The following is a 27893-nucleotide window of genomic DNA, read 5'->3' on the forward strand; positions in this document are numbered from 1 at the left end:
CAATACAGACAAGTAAATTGTTGAATTTTCGAGGCAATCTGCCCCTTTATCAAGACACAGGTAAATTACATACGATCACATATAGACATAGAACATGGAACAGTTACACAAACATAGTGGGTATAAACAACAATAAATATCGTTACGTTGTGAAAACGATCCCCCTCGACCGATAATTAATTCGCCGAGTGCCTACTATGATCAATTAGAAAACATCTTAGGTGGTGCACAGATGGTAAAGTAAAAGAATAAATAAATAAATAAATAAATAAATAATATAACTAAAAAGTTTAACAAAATAACATCGCGAGTTGAATCGATGTGATGGCAGCGCGTGCTATGTAGTTAATGTTTTTGTTAATGTTATGAGGCATGCAACACTCATAAAATGTTATCTCCCGAGAAAACAATTTCCAATCGGAAGTCAGACATAGATTGGATTACAGCTTGTAAGAGTTATTTCCCCTGTGAGCGCTGATAACCAGGAGAGGTCTCGGGCTCAGGAAATATACCGGAGAGATACTCTCTTTTATTAGATAAAATGAAAAACAGCAATAATGTGTTGTTTCATTATATTTCCATAGTCAGATAATGGTTTTTTTCATACATCACACAATATATCAGTGTAACAAAGATCATATCTGATATCGCCCATGAAAAAATAAGTGTCGTGTCAAATTCGGAAATTTCGCAAATTGGAATCTGTCTTTTGATGAATTGTGCGGTTTCAAAGTCGTCAAAATTATTCTGAGTGTCAAAAAAAAAAATTAAAAAAAATCAAAAAATCGGAAAGTAGGTCACTGTGATCCAATTATATAACTGCGACTTAAATTAATATAAACTAAATTTGTGCCAATTAAACATATAAAAACAAAACAGCTATCAAGCTTTGTTTTATAGATATTTTGCAATGTTAAAAATGAAGGAAGGGGTTGGGATGAATGTTTCTAAGACCCTGACTGTTGTTGTGTCCTAGACTACCGTCCTCATATGTCTCTGACTGTTGGTGTGTCTTAGACTACCGTCCTCAAATGTCTCTGACTGTTGGTGTGTCCTCGACTACCGTCCTCATATGTCTCTGACTGTTGGTGTGTCCTCGACTACCGTCCTCATATGTCTCTGACTGTTGGTGTGTCCTCGACTACTGTCTTCATATGTCTCTGACTGTTGGTGTGTCCTCATATGTCCCTGACTGTTGGTGTGTCCTCGACTACCGTCCTCATATGTCTCTGACTGTTGGTGTGTCCTCAACTACCGTCCTTATATGTCTCTGACTGTTGGTGTGTCCTCGACTACCGTCCTCATATGTCTCTGACTGTTGGTGTGTTCTCGACTACTGTCCTAATATGTCTCTGACTGTTGAATGTGTCCTCGACTACCGTCCTCATATGTCTCTGACTGTTGGTGTATCTTCGACTACCGTCCTCATATGTCTCTGACTGTTGGTGTGTCCTTGACTACCGTCCTCATATGTCTCTGACTGTTGGTGTGTCCTCGACTACCGTCCTCATATGTCTCTGACTGTTGGTGTGTCCTAGACTACTGTCTTCATATGTCTCTAACTGTTAGTGTGTCCTCGACTACCGTCCTCATATGTCTCTGACTGTTGGTGTGTCTTAGACTACCGTCCTCAAATGTTTCTGACTGTTGGTGTGTCCTCGACTACCGTCCTCATATGTCCCTGACTGTTGGTGTGTCCTGGACTACCGTCCTCTTATGTCTCTGACTGTTCGTTTGTCCTCGACTACCGTCCTCATATGTCTCTGACTGTTGGTGTGTCCTCGACTACCGTCCTCATATGTCTCTGACAGTTAGTGTGTCCTCGACTACCGTCCTCAAATGTCACCGACTGTTGGTGTGTCCTAGACTACCGTCCTCATATGTCACTGACTGTTGGTGTGTCCTCGACTACCGTCCTCAAATGTCTCTGACTGTTGTTGTGTCCTCGACTACCGTCCTCATATGTCTCTGACTGTTGGTGTGTCCTCGACTACCGTCCTAATATGTCTCTGACTGTTGGTGTGTCCTCGACTACTGTCCTTATATGTCTCTGACTGTTGGTATGTCCTAGACTACCGTCCTCATATGTCTCTGACTGTTAGTGTGTCCTCGACTACCGTCCTCATATGTCTCTGACTGTTGGTGTGTCCTCGACTACCGTCCTTATATGTCTCTGACAGTTAGTGTGTCCTCGACTACCGTCCTCAAATGTCACCGACTGTTGGTGTATCCTCGACTACCGTCCTCATATGTCTCTGACTGTTAGTGTGTCCTCGACTACCGTCCTCAAATGTCACTGACTGTTGGTGTGTCCTCGACTACCGTCCTCATATGTCACTGACTGTTGGTGTGTCCTCGACTACTGTCCTCATATGTCTCTGACTATTGGTGTGTCCTCGACTACCGTCCTCATATGTCTCTGACTGTTGGTGTGTCCTCGACTACTGTCTTCATATGTCTCTGACTGTTGGTGTGTCCTCGAATACTGTCCTAATTTGTCTCTGACTGTTGGTGTGTCCTGGACTACCGTCCTTATATGTCTCTGACTGTTGGTGTGTCCTCGACTACCGTCCTTATATGTCTCTGACAGTTAGTGTGTCCTAGACTACCGTCCTGAAATGTCACTGACTGTTGGTGTGTCCTCGACTACCGTCCTCATATGTCTCTGACTGTTGGTGTGCCCTGGACTACCGTCCTCATATGTCTCTGACTGTTGGTGTGTCCTCGACTACCGTCCTCATATGTCTCTGACTGTTGGTGTGTCCTCGACTACCGTCCTCATATGTCACTGACTGTTGGTGTGTCCTCGACTACCGTCCTCATATGTCTCTGACTGTTAGTGTGTCCTCGACTACCGTCCTCATATGTCTCTGACTGTTGGTGTGTCATCGACTACCGTCCTAATATGTCTCTGACTGTTGGTGTGTCCTCGACTACCGTCCTCATATGTCTCTGACTGTTGGTGTGTCCTCGACTACCGTCCTCATATGTCTCTGACTGTTGGGTGTGTCCTCGACTACCGTCCTCATATGTCTCTGACTGTTGGTGTGTCCTCGACTACTGTCTTCATATGTCTCTGACTGTTGGTGTGTCCTCATATGTCCCTGACTGTTGGTGTGTCCTCGACTACCGTCCTAATATGTCTCTGACTGTTGGTGTGTCCTCGACTACCGTCCTCATATGTCTCTGACTGTTGGTGTGTTCTCGACTACTGTCCTAATATGTCTCTGACTGTTGGTGTGTCTTGGACTACCGTCCTTATATGTCTCTGACTGTTGGTGTGTCCTCGACTACCGTCCCTATATGTCTCTGACAGTTAGTGTGTCCTCGACCACCGTCCTCAAATGTCACTGACTGTTGGTGTGTCCTAGACTACCGTCCTCATATGTCACTGACTGTTGGTGTGTCCTGGACTACCGTCCTCATATGTCTCTGACTGTTGGTGTGTCCTCGACTATCGTCCTCATATGTCTCTGACTGTTGGTGTGTCCTCGACTACCGTCCTAATATGTCTCTGACTGTTGGTGTGTCATCGACTACCGTCCTAATATGTCTCTGACTGTTGGTGTGTCCTCGACTACCGTCCTAATATGTCTCTGACTGTTGGTGTGTCTTGGACTACCGTCCTCATATGTCTCTGACTGTTGGTGTGTCCTCGACTACCGTCCTCATATGTCTCTGACTGTTGGTGTGTCCTCGACTACCGTCCTCATATGTCTCTGACTGTTGGTGTGTCCTCGACTACTGTCTTCATATGTCTCTGACTGTTGGTGTGTCCTCATATGTCCCTGACTGTTGGTGTGTCCTCGACTACCGTCCTAATATGTCTCTGACTGTTGGTGTGTCCTCGACTACCGTCCTTATATGTCTCTGACTGTTGGTGTGTCCTTGACTACCGTCCTCATATGTCTCTGACTGTTGGTGTGTCCTCGACTACCGTCCTCATATGTCTCTGACTGTTGGTGTGTCCTAGACTACTGTCTTCATATGTCTCTGACTGTTGGTGTGTCCTAGACTACTGTCTTCATATGTCTCTGACCGTTGGTTTGTCCTCGACTACCGTCTTCATATGTCTCTGACTGTTGGTGTGTCCTAGACTACCGTCCTCATATGTCTCTGACCGTTGGTTTGTCCTCGACTACCGTCCTAATATGTCTCTGACTGTTGGTGTGTCCTCGACTACCGTCCTCATATGTCTCTGACTGTTGGTGTGTCCTCGACTACCGTCCTCATATGTCCCTGACTGTTGGTGTGTCCTAGACTACTGTCTTCATATGTCTCTGACTGTTGGTGTGTCCTCGACTACCGTCCTCATATGTCCTTGACTGTTGGTGTGTCCTCGACTACCGTCCTCAAATATCTCTGACTGTTGTTGTGTCTATTGATTAAGTGAACTTATAATCACGACTGAGTAGCAATGATTTTGAATAAAGACGTTATATCCATCGGCATTGTATAACTTCTGTGGGGTTTTGACTTATTGTTAAGTGTACATTAATTCTTTTGAAATTTTTGAAATAAAAGCGATTCATCAAGTAACCACTAATGTAGACTTGATAACTGAATTTGTATAATCATGAATGTGGCCATTTTATTGGTTCGTAGTACTGATGTAAATATCTGGGTCAAGCTTCGGCGATCATGATGGTCGACTGGTCACACTCTATCGGTCACAGCCGGACAATTACAATCACTTTGTTGACAGGTTGATGGCGCAAAGAATATACATCACGGTGACCTTTACCTATGTATCGATATGATATTTTAGGTGTTTTCTTACAAACACTAGTCTATTTACTCAATAGGCATGTTTCCTGTAAGGAAGCTTTTCTTTAGTCTAAAGGAGCATTTTATAATGGAAGCTTGACATTTTCTAACTACATTGTATATTTATGATTACAAAATTCAGGATATATTTTTATCGCAAATTGGAGCTGGTAATTTTCTGAAAACTAGATTGGATTGGAAGCGCAACCATTTGTTTGTTTTGATATTCAACTTGTTCTTGTTTTCGTCGTTTGGGAATTATCCTTAAGGTTCGAAGTACTTCGAAGAATTACTTTCTTAGATTATTTACATATATGTAATGCAAATAAATACATTAACAACATTGGATGCGACCTTTCCGTTCCGTGTGTGTGATTCCATGGAGTATGTGGCTATATTCTTTCAAAATTGTGGTTTACGAAGTGTTAATTCAAGGTGAGACAATGTAGAAATTAGTGTTCATTTTCAGTAACAAGAGCATTTAAATCTTTTCGACGTTTGATAAGATATTGGATATATTTGGATCATGGAGACCGGACTCTGGATCTTGATAGTATGTACATATCTTATATCGCCGTCGACATCTCAAAGACCTACAGGAAGGAATCAGAATAGTGTAACGAGATCGAATGGAGTCGGTATCACAACGCCTCAACGTCAAGCCAGAGGAATCCAGGGTCTGATGACGATTTTGAGAGCGCTTCCAAGACCAGTTGTTCAAGAGATGTTCACTGAGTTACAATTAGATGAACAGGAGAGATCAAGAGCTACATCGATATCTCGAAATTCAAACCCCCAACTATCCACAGACCGAAGGCGGGGCAATATCGGAAACTCACGGAATCGAACAGCAGTCCAGCAATTTGATCGTCTCCAGAACCGCCCATCATCTCGAAATAGCACAGGGGAACAAAATCTAGGATCGCGAGGTGTAGGACTATCCCAGGAAAGAGCTCTGGAAAGATCTCGACTTCGCGAAAATTCAAGCAGACCATTACGATCTCGAGCTTCCGAAGTTGCCAGAGTTATTGGTATAGCTCCAGAGCGGAACAGAACTAGAAGTATTGGGATAACACGAGACCAGGCCAGATCTCGAGATCGGGCGAGTACACGAGACCAGGGCAGATCTCGAAGTGTTGGGATAGCACGAGACCAGGGCAGATCTCAAAGTGTAGGGATAGCACGAGACCAGGGCAGACCTCGAGATCAGGCGAGTACACGAGACCTCAGCAGAACTCGAAGTGTTGGGATAGCACGAGACCAAGGCAGACCTCGAAGTGTAGGGATAGCACGAGGCCAGGGCAGATCTCGAAGTGTTGGGATAGCACGAGACCAGGGCAGATCTCGAAGTGTAGGGATAGCAAGAGACCAAGGCAGACCTCGAGATCAGGCGAGTACACGAGACCAGGGCAGATCTCGAGGTGTTGGGATAGCACGGGACCAGGGCAGACCTCGAGGTGTTGGGATAGCAAGAGACCAGGGCAGACCTCGAGATCAGGCGAGTACACGAGACCAGGGCAGATCTCGAGATCGGGCGAGTACACGAGACCTCAGCAGAACTCGAAGTGTTGGGATAACACGAGATCGTGGCAGAACTAGACCATTACGATCTCGAGCTTCCGAAGCTGCTAGAGTTATCGGTATAGCTCAAGAGCGGAACAGAACTCAAAGTATTGGGATAGCACGAGACCGAGGCGGAACTCGAGATATGGAAAGTACACGAGATCGGGACAGAGCTCGAGATTTGGCGAGTTCACGAAACAGGGACATAACACGAAATATCGGGATAACACCAGACCAGGACAGAATTCGAGAACTAGGAAGTATACGGGACCGGAACAGAGTTCGAAGTATCGGGATAGCAAGTGATAGGGACATAACTCGTGATCTGATGAGATCTAGTAATACTGAGATACAGAGATCTCCAGATATCTTCGGAATTAGTGATCTATTTGAGGAAACAGACAGTTCTTTATTTACCCGTACGCGTATGCGTAATGGCGGACGTTTAAGAAGACAACGCTTGACGACGCCTCCACTCATCCCAGAAGAGCCGTTACAGGTTCAATGTGATTCTATGGTAAGTACAAATTCATAGATTATTATATGATTAGATTATATTTACATTCTGTGTGACAGTCTCCCATTACTCCTGTGTTAAACCAGATGGTATTGATCACCGTATAAATGCAGCCCAGATCACATGACGTCACTTCCGTCAGCGTCAAAAAAATGTTTGGCAATGCGTTGCGGGTGAATCAAACCTAGCAAAGATTTCGACTTAGAACAATCGCGTAATTATGACGTCATTTTGGTGCTTTGTTGATCATAGTCATGCCAAGGCTTTGTATTTCACATCAATTTAAATGCAAACCAAGCACTACAATGAAATCGATTTCACATGTGCCGTTCTTTCAATTGAACAAACAGGGGTATAGCTGAACTTAAACCCCAGATTTAGCAAAGAGAAAGTGAAGTTTAACGAAGCTTAATGTAAATATAACAATTAAACGCTTGTTAGATTGTATTTATTGTCAATATCAATGCAATCTGGGTGGCAGATAAATATTCATGACGCCCTGACGGGCGTCATTCTATTTATCTGTCACCCAGATTGCATTGATCTTGCCAATAAATACAATCTACCAAGCGTTTAATTGTTAAATAAATGTATTTTTATTACGTCATCTCATCCCGGGTTAGTTTTCGTTACGTCACAGCAAAATCAATAAACTAACTTTACATTTTTTTAAATAAATACACCAAATTGGTTAGGAGGGGCGCATTAGTTTGGTTGACAATGGTTGTTGGACAAATCGGATACTATCGATTCTCTCACGACCGACCATGATGGCTGTTGAAGAAATTCTATGCGATTTGATTGGTTGTTTTAAAGGTCATCTAAACATGACCCCATACCAGCCATCCTCAGATCTCTATCACGCAGTATATAGTGGTGAACTTCTATTAGTCAGATTGCGACTGTGAATATTATTAAATATTAGAGATTAATGAAGTGTGGCAAATGGAACACAAAGAAATCAAATGTCGATTTCGATAAAAAATACAAATAGTTATTCATTTCGACCGCAGACACACAGTACGGTGTATGGATGGGTCTTTTTAATGGATATGGGGAGCACAGTCGGGTATGCGGTGTACGGAAGGACCTTTCATTAGGTGTGTGTGAGTGCGTGTGTGTGAGTGTGTTGGAGGGTGGTTGGGTGGGTGTATGCGCTTTCCCTTACCATTAAGGAGGCTCTTCTAAATATCGTATGATGTGTACTTGTGTTTCGAAGCATTAAACACACTGATACCACAGGCGTCTGCTTCTGGTTAGTACTAATAGAAAAAATATTAGACCCTACTCATACTCTATCAACAAGGTGTAACACTCGAAGATCTACGATGCATCGACTGTGGAACGGAAGTAGACTTGATTGGTCGACAATTATAGTTAGTATTGTTTATAGAGTTGTCAACCAATCAGATTGCCCTTTGCACACCACTCTAAAATATACAGACTTCTTCCGTTCCACAGTCGATGTATCGTCCGCAATCACGATCGCTTTTGATCCATATTCTCATCTTTAAATCACTGTCATACGACAAAAGAATACCATGCATTTATATCAAACGTTACGTTACGTTACTGAAGTTTACGTGCATTTGATATTTCAATAGGATTGAACTTAAATTCAAAGTGAATCGAAGGTCACCCCGACTTCCGACTTTTCGAGTGTTCCACCTTGTTGATATAGTATGAAAAGAGCCCCTATTGTTTTTTCCATAATACTAAGCAGAAGCAGGCGCCTGTGCTAATAGGTTATTCAATAATGAATAAATTGTTATAACTATGTACAATTTTGGGACACGTGTTGAAATTAAAACTTCGTGGTGACTGCACAAAGTACTTTCACGCCCAATCTGGGTATCAGAACCCAGCCATTTTACTGAAAAGCGAGTTCGCTATCTACTGAGTCAATCGGCGACCATCCGCTTGGCAAGATGCTGTGGGAAAACTTATTTCTTTGAACAATTAAACAAAGTCATATTTTCTTTGAAGATTTTATGATATGTTCAATATTTTAATTGCGCAAGCCCATACTATTTATAATAATAGGAATCCCTCATTTTATCAGAAGTGTTTTCCGTACAATCAGTCCCCAAACATTTACAAACAACAAGGGTTGCCTGTAGCTTCGCCCATTAGTGCTTAAATATTTACATTATGGGAGGAACCCTACTGAATTAATTTGGTAATTAGACATATCCTTTCAAAAATCTATCATCCACAAATAAAACGTCTGTAAATTTGCTTTGATATTATAACAACGAGGGTAATATTATGATTTATATTGAAAAAGGATTTGTAAAGAAAACCAACGGTACCTACGCCTTTAAAGTGCACGTGCTACCTGTTGAGGACCATACGTATATTTACATACGTAATTAACCTACACGAGAGCGAGGTTTAACCAATCAGAGGCCTCTAATCGCCTATTTATTGTAACTTTATTGATATACGAAAGTGTTTCATTAATGGTCTGGTAGGAGGTAAATATTGACATAAAATTACGAACTATCAAACATTTCTAAAAGTAGATTTTTAATTCAGTAACGAGATGTATTAAGTTTATATCAGGGTCATCACCATTATTATATATCAAAACAGCTTGCGCCGAATCAACACGATTTTTTTTGAGTGTACAAGATAATGAGTATTTGGATGACTTTTGGGATCAATAAAATTATATCAAAATAATTGCAGACAAAATGTATAAAAATACAGACTTAGTCACCCTACCGATTGGCTTTGTTCTGTTTTTAGTTACTTATCTTGGCATTACTATTAAGTATTGAACGCCTGTATATCCTCAATATCTATTGTTCATTGTCACAATATCTATTGTCTATTCTATTGTCTATTGGATATACATGTTGTCAACTCTATCACTGTAAATGCTAGCTATGTGCCTTATTTCTATCGTAAATGCTATGATTAATTTAGCATCGAAACTTTCGTGACATATTTCTTCAAAAAAAAGACATTTTAAAAGTCAAACTAGTGAAATAGAGCGAAAAATAAATGATAAGGAAATCATTTGATAGAGCATCAAACACGTAATCTTTATGAATGACATATGAATATTAATATGAATTACTCAGCCTTTCACTTCAAATCAACCAGATTGTTTTTGTCTGTTTGTTTAATTTGATAAGTTTTTATTTTTTATTCTATTCGTATCCAGTGTCACTATCAAAGTATGTAACACAGCATGGGTTTATGTCCATTGCGATGTCTGTTGCAAGAAAAATGAATTTCGATTCGTACTTAACGAATACACAATGTACACACTAGTTTTATGACTGGCGTGCGTGTTCGACCTTGAACTAGGCACATGTCTTCCATTCATTGTAAATAATCACAATACAAATAATTCAGATATCGACTGCTTGTTAAGCCAGGGTAGTGCATATACCTCTGCACAGTCATCTGACTATTTTTTGCTGTTTTTGTTATTCATCTTTTTTTTCTCAAATAACTGTTGGATGACTACCCAGGAAACAATGGGTTGGTTACGTAACACTGCCGAAGATCATGATTCAAACTGATACAAAAGCCCCACCTATTGTCTTTCATAATCATTCTAGATTAATGATATATTTCGGTACATAACTGCCCTGCTATCAGTGTCATAGCTCTAACTTGAAATAATACCTAGCGGATCAGTGATTTACTGAAGGGTCTCTTCAATATAACGTTTGAATTAAGATGGCTGGGAAACAATTAATTGATACGTAACATTTCTCAAGGTCCCGATTCTTAGAAGAGTCTAAAAAGCAGGCGGGGATGTGGAGGAGACTATCGAAGAGTCTGGAAGGACGTTATTGTCTGAATCGAAATTTCGAATTTTATTTCTGAAAACAGTAATATTCAAAATAAGGTTAAAAACAAGTATCTAAATACATGGTAATGTGAAAATATTTTTATTTTGTGACCCTTTGAACGGCCTTTCATCCCTTATTTTGCAGTGTTGTAATACTCGATAAATGTCGATGTTGTAACTGTAACGATAAACATCTTGTAGTACTGTTATAACTGTCGATGTTGTATATCTAATGATAAACATCTTGTAGTAATGTTATAACTGTCGATGTTGTATCTGTAATGATAAACATCTTGTAGTACTGTTATAACTGTCGATGTTGTATCTAATGATAAACATCTTGTAGTACTGTTATAACTGTCCATGTTGTAACTGTAATGATAAACATCTTGTAGTACTGTTATAACTGTCGATGTTTTGAGGATTGAGCATAAATTTAAAGTGAATCGAAGCTCACCAACACTTCCGGCTTTTCGAGTGTTACACCCTGTTGATATAGTATGAATAGGGCTCATATATTTTTTTCGGCATAGCCGTATAATATTCTTTTGGCCCCGGATATGACACGACAGGTGGCGTTACTGGTCAAGATGAAGTATGTGATTGGTTAATGTAGTGGTAAATACAAAATACAGATATGCAGTTAAAAACGAAACAATGTTAAGATTGAATGCAAGCTTAATAAGTGGATGTATCTTTACAAATGACACATTAATAATATTATATTCCTTATTCAAATGCAGTCTTATTATCACCAAAAATGATTCCAACTGATATAATTCTGTTATCTGTGCTGAAACGCATTAATTCATTAATTTATTTCACCAGCAGTTTACGTAAGCCGTTTATCTTTTTTGAAGATATTTCTTGTTTTCTATAATACTAACCGGATGCGGGCGCCTGCGCTAACAGGTTATTCAATAATAAATAAATTGTTATAACTATGTACAATTTTGGGACACGTGTTGAAAATAAAACTTCGTGGTGACTGCACAAAGTACTTTCACGCCCAATCTGGGTATCAGAACCCAGCCATTTTACTGAAAAGCGAGTTCGCTATCTACTGAGCCAATCGGCGACCATCCGCTTGGCAAGATGCTGTGGGAAAACTTATTTCTTTGAACAATTAAACAAAGTCATATTTTCTTTGAAGATTTTATGATATGTTCAAGATTTTAATTGCGCAAGCCCATACTATTTATAATAATAGGAATCCCTCATTTTATCAGAAGTGTTTTCCGTACAATCAGTCCCCAAACATTTACAAACAACAAGGGTTGCCTGTAGCTTCGCCCATTAGTGGTTCAATATTTACATTATGGGAGGAACCCTACTGAATTAATTTGGTAATTAGACATATCCTTTCAAAAATCTATCATCAACAAATAAAACGTCTGTAAATTTGCTCTGATACCATAACAATGTGGGTAATATTATGATTTATATTGAAAATATATTTGTAAAGAAAACCAACAGTACCAACGCTTTTAAAGTGCACCTGCTACCTGTTGAGGACCCTAAGTATATTTACATACGTAATTAACCTGCACGAGAGCGAGGATTAACCAATCAGAGGCCCCTAATCGCCTATTTATTGTAACTTTATTGATATACGAAAGTGTTTCATTAATGGTATTGTAAGAGGTTAATATTGACATAAAATTACGAACAATCAAACATTTCTAAAAGTAGATTTTTAATTCAGTAAAGAGATATATTAAGTTTACATCAGAGTCATCGCCATTACTATATATCAAAACATCTTGCGCCGAATGAAGACGATTTTTTTTTTTTTTTTTTTTTAGTGTACGAGATAATGAGTATTTGGATGACTTTTGGGATCAATGAAATGATAACAAAAGAATTGCACATACATGTATAAAAATATAGACTTAGTCACGGTATCGTTTGGCTTTATTCTGTTTTCAGTTATATATCTTGGCCATACTATTTACTATTGAACGCCTGTGTATCCTCAATATCTATTGTCTATTGTCACAATACCTATTGTCTACTCTATTGTTTATTGGCTGTACCTGTTGTCAGCTCTATCACTGTAAATGTTACGTAGCTATGTGCCTTGTTTCTATCGTAAATGCTATGATTAATTTAGCATAAAAACGTTCGTGACATATTTCTCCAAAAAAGACATATCAAAATAAATATATAAATGATAAATAAATCATTTGATAGAGTATTACATACGTAATCGGTATGAACGAGATATGAAGATTAATATGATTCCCCAGCCTTTCACTGCAAATTAACCAGATTTGTTTTCTGTTTGTTTATTTTTGGTTTTTATTTTTATTCTATCCGTCTCCAGTATCACTATTAAAGTCTGTAACACAGAATGGAGTTTATGTCCATTGCGATGTCTGTTGCAAGAAAAATGAATTTCGATTTATTCATCGAGTACGTACTTAATGAATACACAATGTACACAATGGTTTTTATGACTGGCGTGCGTGTTCGACCTTGAACTAGGCACATGTCTTAGATTCAATATATGCCTTACAGATATGAATAACACGCTACATTGACTTACTCTACTATTGTAAATAATCACAATACAAATAATTCAGATATCGACTGCTTGTTAAGCCAGGGTAGTGCATATACCTCTGCACATTCATCTGACTATTTTTTGTTGTTTTTGTTATTCATCTTTTTTTTCTCAAATAACTGTTGGATGACTACCCAGGAAACAATGGGTTGGTTACGTAACACTGCCGAAGATCATGATTCAAACTGATACAAAAGCCCCACCTATTGTCTTTCCAAATCATTCTAGATTAATGATATATTTCGGTACATAACTGCCCTGCTATCAGTGCCATTGCGTTAACTTGAAATAATACCTAGCGGATCAGTGATTTACTGAAGGGTCTCTTCAATATAACGTTTGAATTAAGATGGCTGGGAAACAATTAATTGATACGTAACATTGCTCAAGGTCCCGATTCTTAGAAGAGTCTAAAAAGCAGGCGGGGATGTGGAGGAGACTGTTGAAGAGTCTGGACGGACGTTATTGTCTGAATCGAAATTTCGAATTTTATTTCTGAAAACAGTAATATTCAAAATAAGGTTAAAAACAAGTATCTAAATACATGGTAATGTGAAAATATTTTTATTTTGAGACCCTTTGAACAGCATTTCATCCCTTATTTTGCAGTGTTGTAATACTCGATAAATGTCGATGTTGTACCTCTAATGATAAACATCTTGTAGTACTGTTATAACTGTCGGTCTTGTATCTGTAATGATAAACATCTTGTAGTACTGTTATAACTGTCGATGTTGTATCTGTAATGATAAACATCTTGTAGTACTGTTATAACTGTCCATGTTGTATCTGTAATGATAAACATCTTGTAGTACTGTTATAACTGTCGATGTTGTATCTAATGATAAACATCTTGTAGTACTGTTATAACTGTCGGTGTTGTATCTAATTATAACCATCTTGTGGTACTGTTATAACTGTCCATGTTGTATCTGTAATGATAAACATCTTGTAGTACTGTTATAACTGTCAATGTTTATCTGTAATGATAAACATCTTGTAGTACTGTTATAACTGTCAATGTTGTATCTGTAATGATAAACATCTTGTAGTACTGTTATAACTGTCGATGTTTATCTGTAATGATAAACATCTTGTAGTACTGTTATAACTGTCGATATTATATCTGGTGTGACAAACATCTTGTAGTACTGTTATAACTGTCGATGATAAACATCTTGTAGTACTGTTATAACTGTCGATGTTGTAATTGTAATGATAAACATCTTGTAGTACTGTTATAACTGTCCATGTTGTATCTAATGATAAACATCTTGTAGTACTGTTATAACTGTCGATGTTGTATCTCTAATGATAAACATCTTGTAGTACTGTTATAACTGTCCATGTTGTATCTGTAATGATAAACATCTTGTAGTACTGTTATAACTGTCGATGTTGTATCTAATGATAAACATCTTGTAGTACTGTTATAACTGTCGATGATAAACATCTTGTAGTACTGTTATAACTGTCGATGTTGTATCTGTAATGATAAACATCTTGTAGTACTGTTATAACTGTCGATGTTGTATCTGTAATGATGAACATCTTGTAGTACTGTTATAACTGTCCATGTTGTATATCTAATGATAAACATCTTGTAGTACTGTTATAACTGTCGATGTTGTATCTCTAATGATAAACATCTTGTTGTGTTGTTATAACTGTCGATGTTGTATCTGTAATGATAAACATCTTGTAGTACTGTTATAACTGTCCATGTTGTATCTGTAATGATAAACATCTTGTTGTATTGTTATAACTGTCGATATTATATCTGGTGTGACAAACATCTTGTAGTACTGTTATAACTGTCGATGATAAACATCTTGTTGTGTTGTTATAACTGTCGATGTTGTATCTGTAATGATAAACATCTTGTAGTACTGTTACAACTGTCGATGTTGTGTCTCTAATGATAAACATCTTGTAGTACTGTTATAACTGTCGATGTTGTATCTGTAATGATAAACATCTTGTAGTACTGTTATAACTGTCGATGTTGTATCTGTAATGATAAACATCTTGTAGTACTGTTATAACTGTCGATGTTGTATCTGTAATGATAAACATCTTGTAGTACTGTTATAACTGTCGATGTTGTATCTAATGATAAACATCATGTAGTACTGTTATAACTGTCCATGTTGTATCTTTAATGATAAACATCATGTAGTACTGTTATAACTGTCTATGTTGTATCTCTAATGATAAACATCTTGTAGTACTGTTATAACTGTCGATGTTGTATCTTTAATGATAAACATCATGTAGTACTGCTATAACTGTCCACGTTGTATCTGTAATGATAAACATCTTGTTGTGTTGTTATAACTGTCGATGTTGTATCTTTAATGATAAACATCATGTAGTACTGCTATAACTGTCCACGTTGTATCTGTAATGATAAACATCTTGTAGTACTGTTATAACTGTCGATGTTGTATCTGTAATGATAAACATCATGTAGTACTGTTATAACTGTCTATGTTGTATCTCTAATGATAAACATCTTGTAGTACTGTTATAACTGTCTATGTTGTATCTCTAATGATAAACATCTTGTAGTACTGTTATAACTGTCGATGTTGTATCTAATGATAAACATCTTGTAGTACTGTTATAACTGTCGAGGTTGTATCTAATGATAAACATCTAGTAGTACTGTTATAACTGTCGATGTTGTATCTGTAATGATAAACATCTTGTTGTGTTGTTATAACTGTCGATGTTGTATCTCTAATGATAAACATCTTGTAGTACTGTTATAACTGTCGATGTTGTATCTCTAATGATAAACATCTTGTAGTACTGTTATAACTGTCGATGTTGTATCTAATGATAAACATCTTGTAGTACTGTTATAACTGTCCATGTTGTGTCTCTAATGATAAACATCTTGTAGTACTGGTATAACTGTCGATGTTGTATCTAATGATAAACATCTTGTTGTGTTGTTATAACTGTCGATGTTGTATCTAATGATAAACATCTAGTAGTACTGTTATAACTGTCGATGTTGTATCTGTAATGATAAACATCTTGTAGTACTGTTATAACTGTCGATGTTGTATCTAATGATAAACATCTTGTAGTACTGGTATAACTGTCGATGTTGTGTCTCTAATGATAAACATCTTGTAGTACTGTTATAACTGTCGATGTTGTATCTCTAATGATAAACATCTTGTAGTACTGTTATAACTGTCGATGTTGTATCTAATGATAAACATCTTGTAGTACTGTTATAACTGTCGATGTTGTATCTCTAATGATAAACATCTTGTAGTACTGTTATAACTGTCGATGTTGTATCTCTAATGATAAACATCTTGTAGTACTGTTATAACTGTCGATGTTGTATCTCTAATGATAAACATCTTGTAGTACTGTTATAACTGTCGATGATAAACATCTTGTAGTACTGTTATAACTGTCGATGTTGTATCTAATGATAAACATCATGTAGTACTGTTATAACTGTCGATGTTGTATCTGTAATGATAAACATCTTGTAGTACTGTTATAACTGTCGATGTTATATCTCTAATTATAAACATCTTGTAGTACTGTTATAACTGTCGATGTTGTATCTCTAATGATAAACATCTTGTAGTACTGTTATAACTGTCTATGTTGTATCTCTAATGATAAACATCTTGTAGTACTGTTATAACTGTCCACGTTGTATCTAATGATAAACATCTTGTAGTACTGTTATAACTGTCGATGTTGTATCTCTAATGATAAACATCTTGTAGTACTGTTATAACTGTCGATGTTGTATCTCTAATGATAAACATCTTGTAGTACTGTTATAACTGTCGATGTTGTATCTGTAATGATAAACATCTTGTAGTACTGTTATAACTGTCGATATTATATCTGGTGTGACAAACATCTTGAACAACATCTATAATTAAGATTTGTTTGTTGCAATTGCTAGAGTAACATACAAACTGAAGTTTGAGAACTTCAGAACAGAGATAGGATTATGTAACCCAAATATGCACCGTTTTGTACTTTTGCAGTCATCAAACGTTTCTATTTTAAAGAATATTCTGTTCTATTACTCAGATTCTTATATTAAGCACCACGTGTGTTTGTAATCGTCTTTTCTATAGCAAAATAATGGCGAAATAGTATGGTTCCGTTTTTTACTCCTTACATGGGCGTTATAGACTCGAGACGGTTTCCGGTCTGCGGTCATGTTTTGTCATCAGATAGAGATAAAATTGTTTCTCTGTATATCTATTGTTCACAGTCTTTTTATGTTTAAAGTTTGGCAGACAATCTATTGATAATCAAGATCTAAATACGGTGTTTTTCTTTTTGTTAATACTAATTAAATCATAGCTAATGTCTTAGTCAGATTTAAAAGGCAGACTTCAGACTTGTACAAGTCGTTTATTTACATAAAAACAACCTTTTGTTTCAGAAAATCACGTGTTCTTAACATGCTTTTCAATTCATTACTGAATTATGATTTTTTTTTTAATTCTGAGTCCTTTTTTGTGTTTTTTTCCCCCGATTTTTTTTAGTTCAATCACTTGATTATTGAAAATCTCATTCCCCCTTTTACATGAAAACATGGGTATGTGTACGCCTTAAAATGGCAGGTATGAAGAAACCGACGAATGTTATTGTATTTTATAAAATTTTGTCAAGCTAGTATTACGAGAAATTACTAATCAGGATTTTAAAACTGTCGGTTAAACAACTGGGCCTATCTTTATCACCACTGACGGTATCTAAAAGAAAGAAGCAGTTTACTTTATTTTGTTTCTTTTGTTAATTCGTTTTTAAATTTGTTTCGACAGATGTTAATATAGTGTGTAACATTTGAACAACTGAACAACCCATTCAAATGTGTTTTTTTCTTGTTAAAAGAAATGTATGAGTATATTAGAAGTCACAGATCGAATTTGACAATTTACTATCAATAATTGGATTGAAATTAGTGATGAACACACACAAAATATATCTTTAAACTATTAAAACCAATGATAATGATAAACATGTATTTTGTATACTTTTTCCAGTTCCAGTTCTATATTTAGACCCATTGTCTATTTTATATCAAATTAACACAATTAAATATCACATGTCTCATAATTCTGAATCTCTTTCAATTATAATTTAAGAACTTAAAAACTGGATATTTTTACTTATTCTACTTTGATGGGGTTTTAAACTATAATTTTGATTCCGTGCTTTGAATGTAAATTTTGGTCAGCCATTTTGCTAAAAACCGTTGCTGAATTCTTGTTGATTGTAAACAGATTGTTTACGACTGCATTTAGACGTAAAATGGTTCAAAAGTTCACTTGTGATCCCATTACGACGTTTGATGTCACCATCCTATCTCAATGCCATTATTTGTCCTTTTGAAAATGTAACATTGTGACCTTGAAGTCACTTATTGATTTTTTCAAGGGAGGGGGGGGGGGGGGGGGGGGGGAGGGGGATTCTAAATTGATGACACATGTCCTATATCAAGGTTTTATTACAGACAGGGCAATTTAAATATCAAAGAGAAAATATACAGAGAATTTGATAACAAAGCGGTGTGTTATCATTATATTGAAATCAGGTTTACAATATTTTTTCACATTTTTTAATATATTGCAGACCTTTTGGTATTATCTGATGCTTTTCTTTGATCTTTTCCAATATACATCTCTCCCAGACGTAAAATGATTTCAATTTTAGGAAAGGACAAGGTGAGAATGGTTTGCACAAGAGTTACACGGCCATAAACCGGTCCATTTATATAAATTGCCTCAGGTGAAATTTCCTATAAAGATGTATGTTAAAGTTTGGGATTGTTAACGTAGATTGTATATGTAAATAAAGTTCATATTAGTCTGTAGGTAACAATTTGTAACACCATTCCAGTGCGTCAATCCGCTCGTCTGCAAAATACACAAGAGATCAGGAACGCATTTAAAACAGCTCATCTGATAACAAAAATGACGGAAAGATTTTCGGGCAATCGGTCAGTTGTTTCACCTTTAACCTCCTATCATGACATTTAGGTCATGTTAGCCCAAACTGCTTGAATGGCGCCAACTTAGGGGCCCATTTTAAAGTGTGAGTTAATTGACGTGTTATATCGTAGGAATGACATCCATCCCGGCAGAATTCTTCCCAGCCTGACACCCCTCCCGGAATGACATCCTAACTGGCCTAACATCCCTCCCTACCTCACATCCCTTCCGGCCTGACATTCCTCCCGGCCTCATTCCTCCCGGCCTGACATCCCTCCCGGCTTCACATCCCTCCCGGCCTGACATTCCTCCCGGCTTCACATCCCTCCCGACCTGACATTTTCCCCGGTATGACATCCCTCCCGACCTAACATCCTCCCCGACATGACATAGCTCCCGAGATGACATCCCTACCGACCTGACCTCCCTCCCGACCTGACCTCCCTCCCGACCTAACATCCCTCTCGGCATGACATCCCTCCCAACATGACATCCCTCCCAACATGACATCCCTCTCAACATGACATCCCTCCCAACATGACATTCCTCCTGTTCAATTATACTGATACCAGAACAGGACATGTCCTTGTGAGTCCCATTCAGTGTAAAATCTGTCGGCACCAAGCGCCATTTTACTGGCATTTATACATTTTTTATGTCTTTTCCATCCTTTCCTGTCTTTTCCTTCCCTTTGCTGTCCTTTTCTCTCTCTCTCTCTCTTGTCTTTTCCTCTCTCTTTTGTCTTTTCTTCCCTTTCCTGTCCTTTTTTCTTGTTCCTGTCTTTTCTACCCATTTCTGTCTTTTCCTTTTTTCCGGTTTTTTCCTCTCATGCCTGTCTGATCCTTCATTGTCCTTTTCTTTCCTGTCTTTTTATAGCTTTCCTCTCTCGTGTCCTTTGCTCTCTCCTGTGTCCTTTCCTCTCTCTTGGGTCTTTTTCTCTTTCTCGTGGCTTTTCCTCTCTCTCTCTCTCTCTCTCTCTCTCTCTCTCTCTCTCTCTCTCTCTCTCCTCTCATCTCTCTCCTCTCTCTCTCTCCTCTCATCTCTCCCCTCTCCCCCGCATCTCTTCTGCCTCTCTCCGTCTCTCCCTCTCTCCTCTCTCTCCACTCTCCCTCCCGGTCCACGTCGTCCCTCCCGACACTCCTCCTCTCCCCTCACCTCTCGATCTCCTCTCTCTCCGGCTCCCCGGTCCCGCTCTCTCCTCCCGGTCTCCCCCCGCTCAACTCTCACTCAGGTTCCTCCTCTCCGCCTCTCGTCTCTCCCTATTCTCATCTCCGTCTCGTCCGTCGGCATCTCCGCCTGCTCTCCTGCCCTCCATCTCATCTCTTCTCTCCCTCGTCCTATTCTTTTCCTTTTCTCCCTTTCTTCCCTTTCTGTCCTTTTTTTTTTTTTTTTGCTTCCAGGTTTCTCTGTCTTTCATTTCTCTTCTTCTCTCCCTTCTTCTATCTTTTAACTAAATATATACACCTCCTAAAACCCTTATACCCTTACACTTTTAAACAACCCTATAAACTTTATTACACCAAACTACTAAAAACTTAACAATTACCTTTTACATTAAATAACGCCTTCCTTGTTTTTTTCCTTCTCCTTCCTTTTTCTCTTCTGTCTTCTTTCATTCATTCGTTCTTCTGTCTTGATATCACTTTTCTTGTTTTCCTAATGACTTGCTTTTCCTTTCTCCTCTCTTTCCTTTTCCCCCCTCCCTCCCCCTCCTTCCCTTCCCCTGTTCCCCGTTCCCCCCTTTACGACTTTTGCTGTCTTTCCCCCCTTCCTCCTCCCTTTCGCCCTTCTTTTTACTTTCTCGCCGTTTTTTTTTCCCTGTTTCCATCCTCCCCTCCTCCCCTTTCCTCTCTTTTTTTTTTTTTTTCTTCTTCTGTCTTTTTTTTTCCGTTCCTTTTTTTTTTTTTTTTTATTTTTTGTTTCCTTTTTCCTTTTCCTGTCTTTTTCTTTCCCGTCCTTTCCTTTTCTCCCTTTTTTTTGGTTTTTTTTTTTTTTTTTTTGTTTTTGTTTGTTTTTCTGGTTTGTCCTCTCCCCTCTATTCCTGTCTTTTTCCTTTTTCTCCCTTTCCGTTTCCCTCCCCCTCTCCCTTTTCCCCTCCTTTTCCCTGTTCCTTCCTGATTCCTTTCTTTCCTGACATTTTTCCTTCCTCTTTCTTCTTCTTCTCTTCTTTCCTTTAATTTCCTCCTCCCTTTCCCTGTCTTTTTTTCCCACATTTTCTTTCCTCCTCCAGGCTTTTCCTCCTTTTCCTGCTATTTCCCGTCTTGTCTTTGCCGCTGTCTTCCTTCCTCCTTCCCTTCCTTCATGTCGGGTCTTCTTCTTTCGTTCCTCCTCTCCTTCTTCCTTCTCTTCCTTCTCTTCCTCTTCACTTGTCTTTCCCCCCTATTTTTCCTAACTTGTCTGTTTTTCTCTTCTTCTCCTCGTTGCTTCCTGTTTGGTGTTGTCCTTCTTTCCCCTCTCCCATTCCTTTGTGTCGTTTGTTGCTTGCTTTTCCTTCTTTCTTCTCGGCTCCGCCTCTCCTTTCCTGTCCTGTTCCTCGGTCCTTTCCTGTCTTTATGGTTGCCTTTGTTGTCCTATTAAAAAACACAAAACCCGCAAAAAAGTCGTTATGTGACTTTGCTTAACGTCTTCCTTGACAACCCCGTCCTTTAATTTTAAATGGTTGTAGGTGTCCCCCTTGTGACTCATAAAAATTCCATAATATCCTTGTCACAACATGGTTTTTGCGTCCATCTTAAAGCCGTCCCTTAACTGACCCATCTATTTTTTACGACTGGGATTTACGGGGTCCCATTGACACTCGTCCCTCCTTTTGTAACCATGCGGTTGCGCGGACACTGGCAAGGACATTAAAAAAAAAAAATAAAATCTAAAATTAAAAAAAATAAAAACAAATAAAAAAAACAATCCAGTAAACCAAAAAAAAAACGATAATTTGGTAAAAATGTCACAAAAAACCCAAACCAACAATAAATGGTAGTATGGTAATTCGTCTCTTCCAATTAAACAATCCTTGAAGGAACAATATTTGAAAAAAATGTGAGTATTTAAACAAAAAAAAAAATCAAAATCTATCTTGAAATATTAAATTACTTGGATACGTTTCTTTCTCCAAAACTTCTTCTCCAAAACTCCCAGCCGATGGTCTAATCCATGCTTCTATAGTGTAAAGTTATTCCAGTCATACCAGTTAAGCCAAGCCAGAGACCCCCCGTTTCTCTCTGATTGACCTTTAATAAATAATCCCTGTTCAGGATTTGACGTGTATTGCTCTTACAAATTTACAACAAAGGTTTGTTGAACGGTTCGTATTTTTTCCTAAATCCCTATCCTTTAATTTTTGAACTGATTGACCTTCGGATGTTTGATTTTAAAAAATAAAAACCTCGTATTCCAGGTTTTTTTTATATTTTAGGACGAACTTATACTTCTAAAACTTTTAAATTCATATAAAATAATTAGGTATTTACAAATTTTTAATTCCCCTGTTTCTTAAATAAAAGCCCGAACAAAAAAAAAAGAAAAGTTTATTTTTTAATTTTTTTTCCTATTGGGCACATTTAATATCAACTTTTTCCTTTTTTCTCAAACTTTTTTAAAATTTTTTCCACATAGTCACACACCCCCCCCCTAGCCCGACTTTACCTTAACACCACAATCCCACTTATTTGACCTTCACCATTTTAACCGTATTCCCTTTACACCTCCTTGAAAAAGACAAACCCCAAAACAAACAAAAAAGTTTTTTCATTTTTTTGGAAACACAAACCCCGCCCCCCCTCTTAAAACACAAACAAAACAGTACACAAAACATAAAAAACATCAGTACAAAAAAACATCAAAATCAGTACAAAAACCCCAACCAACCAAAACTTAAATAAACCAAAAACAAATCAAAAAAAAAAAATTTATACTCAGTTACAAAAAACATCGACAACAAAACACAAAACTTATACACAAACAAAAAAAATCACTCAGTACAAAAACATCAATTATCATAAACAAAACACCCCCCCCCTCTACAAAAAACTTTTCAAACATCGTACACCTTAAAACATGAAAAACAAACATAACACAGAAAACAAAAAATCGACATCAAAAAAAACCAAAAACATCATTACAAACAAAACATCAACTCAGTCAAAAACCCCTAAATCATACCAAAAAAAAATTTACATCATAAAACCCAAACTCAAAAATCATACACAAAACTTTACATCAGTAACCCAAAAACACGACATCAGTAAAAAAAACCCAATTACATACCAAAAATTTTAAAAACATCGTCCCATCACACCCAGTACAAAAAAAACATTATACCCCCAACCAAAACGCCCACATACACAAAACGTCCAATCTACAAAACATCACACTCAAAAAAACAAAAACAACAAACGTCCAAAAACCGACACTACAAAAACGCACACCTCGTACACAAACCCACCCCCATCATACACAAAACATCAAACACATACAAAAATCCCCCAAAATCAAAAACTCGACATCAGTAAAAAACGTCAACCACAGTACAAAAAACATCACACATATACACAAAACTCAAAAATCAGTCCCAAAAAACGCACACATCATACAAAAAACATAAACCCATCAGACACCAAAACATTACACATCGTAAAAAAAACATCATACTCAGTCCCAAAAAAAACATCAAAAAAATCAGTACAAAAAACATCAACTCATCCCACAAAACGTCCACCATCTACACAAACTTCACCATCAAAAAACCAAAAAACTTTACAATGTACACAAAACATCAACATCAACAAAAAAAATAAAAATCGTAACAAAAAACACACATCGTCACAATACGTCACACATCAGTACACAAAACTACACTCATACACAAAACTTACACCAGTACACAAAACTCACACCATAACAAAAACTCCCCCCATCATACACAAAACACCACATCTTACAAAAAAACTCCAATCATTACACAAAACCCCCAACATCGTCCAAACAATCCCCCATACCAAAACCCAAACACACCCCAACCCAAAACATCATCATCATCACAAACATTACCTCAACATAAAACATCACACCGTACACAAAAAACGTCACACTCAGTACAAAAACTTTCACATCATAAAAACAAAACTCACACATCAGTAACAAAACTCAAATCATACACAAAAACATTTCACATCAGTACAAAAAAAACATCACCTTACAAAAAAAACGTCACACATAGTACACAAAAAAATAAATTATCGACACAAAAAAATACACTCAGAAAACCAAAACATCCCCCCCCAGTACACAAAAACTTAAAAACATCGTACACAAAACTTTAAAACACATTCCCTAAAACCCATCATACACAAAACATCCACATAGTACACAAAAACGTTCACATCAGTACAAAAAAAACCACAAAAATCAGTACACAAAACATCAAAAAATCAGAAAAACAAAACATCAAACTCGTACACCAAAACATCACATCAGTACACAAAACTTTCACCCCTCATACACAAAAACATTAAAAATATACCAAACTCAACCTCATTCAAAAACTTTCCCCATCATTCCCCCAAAACTCTACTCATACAAAAAAATCCACCCCCACAGTCACAAAACTTTTTACCTCAGCAACAAACGCATAATCAGTTTCAAAAGCACCGAAAAAAAATTTTGTCGTACACAAAAACATTTGTGATGTCTGTCAGCTTTTGCATTTAAAAAGTACAGTAGACCGTAGGAAAGAGTTATTCGTTTTTTAATTTTTTTTTTTATTTTTTTTTTTTTTTTTTGCTGAATGTATTAAAAACGCCTTTTTCTATGACGGGCAGGAAAACTCCCCCACTAGATCTCTAACTTTTTTTCGGCGACGGTAGGCCAAAAAGGGTGACGGGAAAAGTTTTGTTTGGGGTTTAGTTGATGATCAATGATGCGCCAATCGTTTTGTAGAGGGATGAAATGGGGAAAATTTTGGGATGAAAATGACCAACAAGGGCCCTGTGTCGGAGTTCTGACTATATTTCGGAAGGCTTTGGGTCGTCCTGAAAACCTGCATTTTCTCTTTCCTGTCTTTAAAAATAGTTTTATTTTTCCTCAAAAAAAAAAGGTGGGATTTAACTCAGAACATCGCCGTTTGAAACTTTTTCATCCAAAACTTCCCGGGGGATGGCAAAGTTTTGGAATAGGGGTGCTTTTTCTTTTGGGTGAGGAAAGGGCCCGCTGGGCGGGCGGCGGTATGGTTTTGTCAGTTGGTTTTTGGAGTCAGATCCCTGATTTTTTTCCATACTAAGGGAGAAATGGTGTCCCAAACGGTTTGTTTCCGTGGATACCTCTGCAGAATATTTTAAATGTTCGACCCCTTGGTTTACATAGCTTCCACATAGAACATGTCTTTGTATATGTCACGCTAGCCCTCGACTTTTGGCCCACGCAAGCCGAAGGGTTCATGGTTATAAAATTCTAATCTGTAATTGTGGGGTGATACAAAGCCTTCCACAAAACTATTTTCTATAAAAAATTGGGACATATTTGGTTAAGGGGTATTACCCAACACTATACTTGTCAGGTTAAGATGATTGCCTTTCTGGGCCCTGGTTTCACGCAAAACATTAATTTTTTTTTTTGTATTTTCTGCTGATGGCCCCGGAGTTGTTTTTGTTTTGTGTTTTTTTATAATTGTGGAGTATCTGGGTTTTGTTTATTTTTTGTAACTGATTTTAATTACTGGTTGTGTTTATTTTTTGTAAGTATTTTTAATATAATGGTTTATTTATTGTTTTTAAGTATTTTTTAAAATACTGGTTGTGTTTATTTTTTTGTAAATGATGGGGGGGATATCTGGGGTGTTTATTTTTTTTAAAGATGGGGAGATCTCTGGTTTGGTTTATTTTTGTAATGATGATGGGAAATCTGGTTTTTTATTGTTTTTAACTTTATTTTGAAATATCGGTTTTTATTTTTTTGTTTTTAACTGATGATGGAGATATCTGGGTTTGGTTTTTTTTTTAATTTTTTTAAAAACCGATGGTGGGGATATCTGGTTATTTTTTGTTTTGACTGGGTGGGATCTGGTTGTGTTTTTGTTTTTTAAATGATCGGGGGAAATTGGTTGTGTTTTATTGTTTGTAACTGATTTTGAAAATATCTGGGTTTTATTTTTTGTTTTTAAAAAGGGTTTTGAAATATCTGGTTTGTTTATTGTTTGTAATGATTTTTGGAGATATTGGTTGTGTTTATTTTTTTTTTTTTAACTATGGTGGGGAAAATTGGTTTTTTTTTTTTTTGTAACATTTTGAAAAAATATCTGTTGTGTTTTTTTTGTAACTGATTTTGGGTTCGGTTGTTTTATTTTTTTTAACGTGGTGGAGATATCGGTTGTGTTTTTAAATGTTTTAAAGATATGGAGATTATTGGTTGTGTTTTTTTGTTGTAAAATGATTTTGAATAATTTTTGGTTTGTTTTAAATTTTTTGTAAATGATTTTGAAAATTTCTGGGGTGTATTTATTGTTTGTAACTGATGGTGGAGATATCTGGTTTTATTTATTGTTGTAACGATGATGGGATATCTGGTTTTATTTTATTGTTTTAAATGATGGGGGGGATATCTGGTTTTTTTTTTTTTGAAATGATTTTGAATATATCTGGTTTTTTTTTTTTGTTTGTAATGATTTGAAAATATCTGGTTTTATTTATGTTGAACTGATGGTGGGGGATATCTGGGGTTTTGGTTTTTTTGTTTTTAAAAGATGGTGGAAATCTGGTTTTTTTTTATGTTTGTAACTGATTGGGGGAGATATCTGGTTTATTTATTGGTTTTTTAATATGGGGGAGTATCGGTTTTATTTTTTGTTTGTAAATATGATGGGGATATCTGGTTTTATTTTTTGTTTTTAACTGATTGGGGAAAAATCTGGTTTTTGTTTATTGTTTTTTAAAGATGGGGGAATCTGGTTTTTTTATTTTTTTGACTTTATGGGGAATATCTGGGGTTTTTTTTTGTTTTAACCCGATGTGGGATTCTGGGTTGTGTTTATTGTTTTAACTGTTTTGTATATCTGGGTTTTTTTATTTTGTTTGAAGATTTTTAATATATCCCGGGTTTATTTATTGTTTGTAGTGATTTTTAATATACTGGTTTTATTATTTTTGTAACTTGGGGGAGATTCTGGGGTATTTTTTCTAGTTGTTGGTGTAATCGTTTTTTTCCCCGGGTTCCTGAAACGTCTGGGGCAAAACCCCCTGGGCTACATTTTTTTTACCCCAAACGTTATGTGTTTTTACTATAACGTTACACTACTTTTTGGGTTATTATTAAGAGTGGATTGATATGTATACAGCAAAAGAAAAAGGTCTTTTCGGATTTTTTTTCCCATTTTTTTAAAAAAACCCCCACCATTTGGTTGCGTTTTTTCCCTCCCTAAAACCTTCTATTTGTTTTATAGATAAGCTTTTTGTTTTTTTGTTTTTTGGGTTTTGGGTTTTTTTTTTTTTTTTTTTAAAAATGAGTGACGCAAATGCGCATTTGCGTTTTGGCAGCTACGTATACCCCTGTGGCAAACCTAAAAATAACCGACATATCGATCTCGCCTCCATTTCCGGATAGGTTATTTCTCCCCAACAAAATTAATAACTTAAAGATTTGTGTACAACTGATAAATTTTTGGTCGAGAAATTAATTCCTTTTTAGGAT

General features: G+C 37.0%; 1 protein-coding gene and 1 pseudogene across 1 annotated transcript; one reads left to right on the forward strand and one right to left on the reverse strand.

The window, feature by feature from the left end:
• The first annotated feature begins 5491 nt into the window (after window positions 1–5491).
• On the forward strand, window positions 5492–6865 carry LOC117319825 (serine/arginine repetitive matrix protein 5-like). Its single transcript, XM_033874553.1, has one exon. The coding sequence runs from the start codon at window positions 5492–5494 to the stop codon at window positions 6863–6865; it is 1374 nt and encodes a 457-aa protein (XP_033730444.1).
• Window positions 6866–11462: 4597 nt separating this feature from the next.
• LOC117319826 lies at window positions 11463–22373 on the reverse strand (annotated as a pseudogene).
• Window positions 22374–27893: the final 5520 nt, after the last annotated feature.

The sequence above is a fragment of the Pecten maximus genome, unplaced genomic scaffold (genome assembly GCF_902652985.1).
Source record: "Pecten maximus unplaced genomic scaffold, xPecMax1.1, whole genome shotgun sequence".
Classification (NCBI taxonomy): domain Eukaryota; kingdom Metazoa; phylum Mollusca; class Bivalvia; order Pectinida; family Pectinidae; genus Pecten; species Pecten maximus.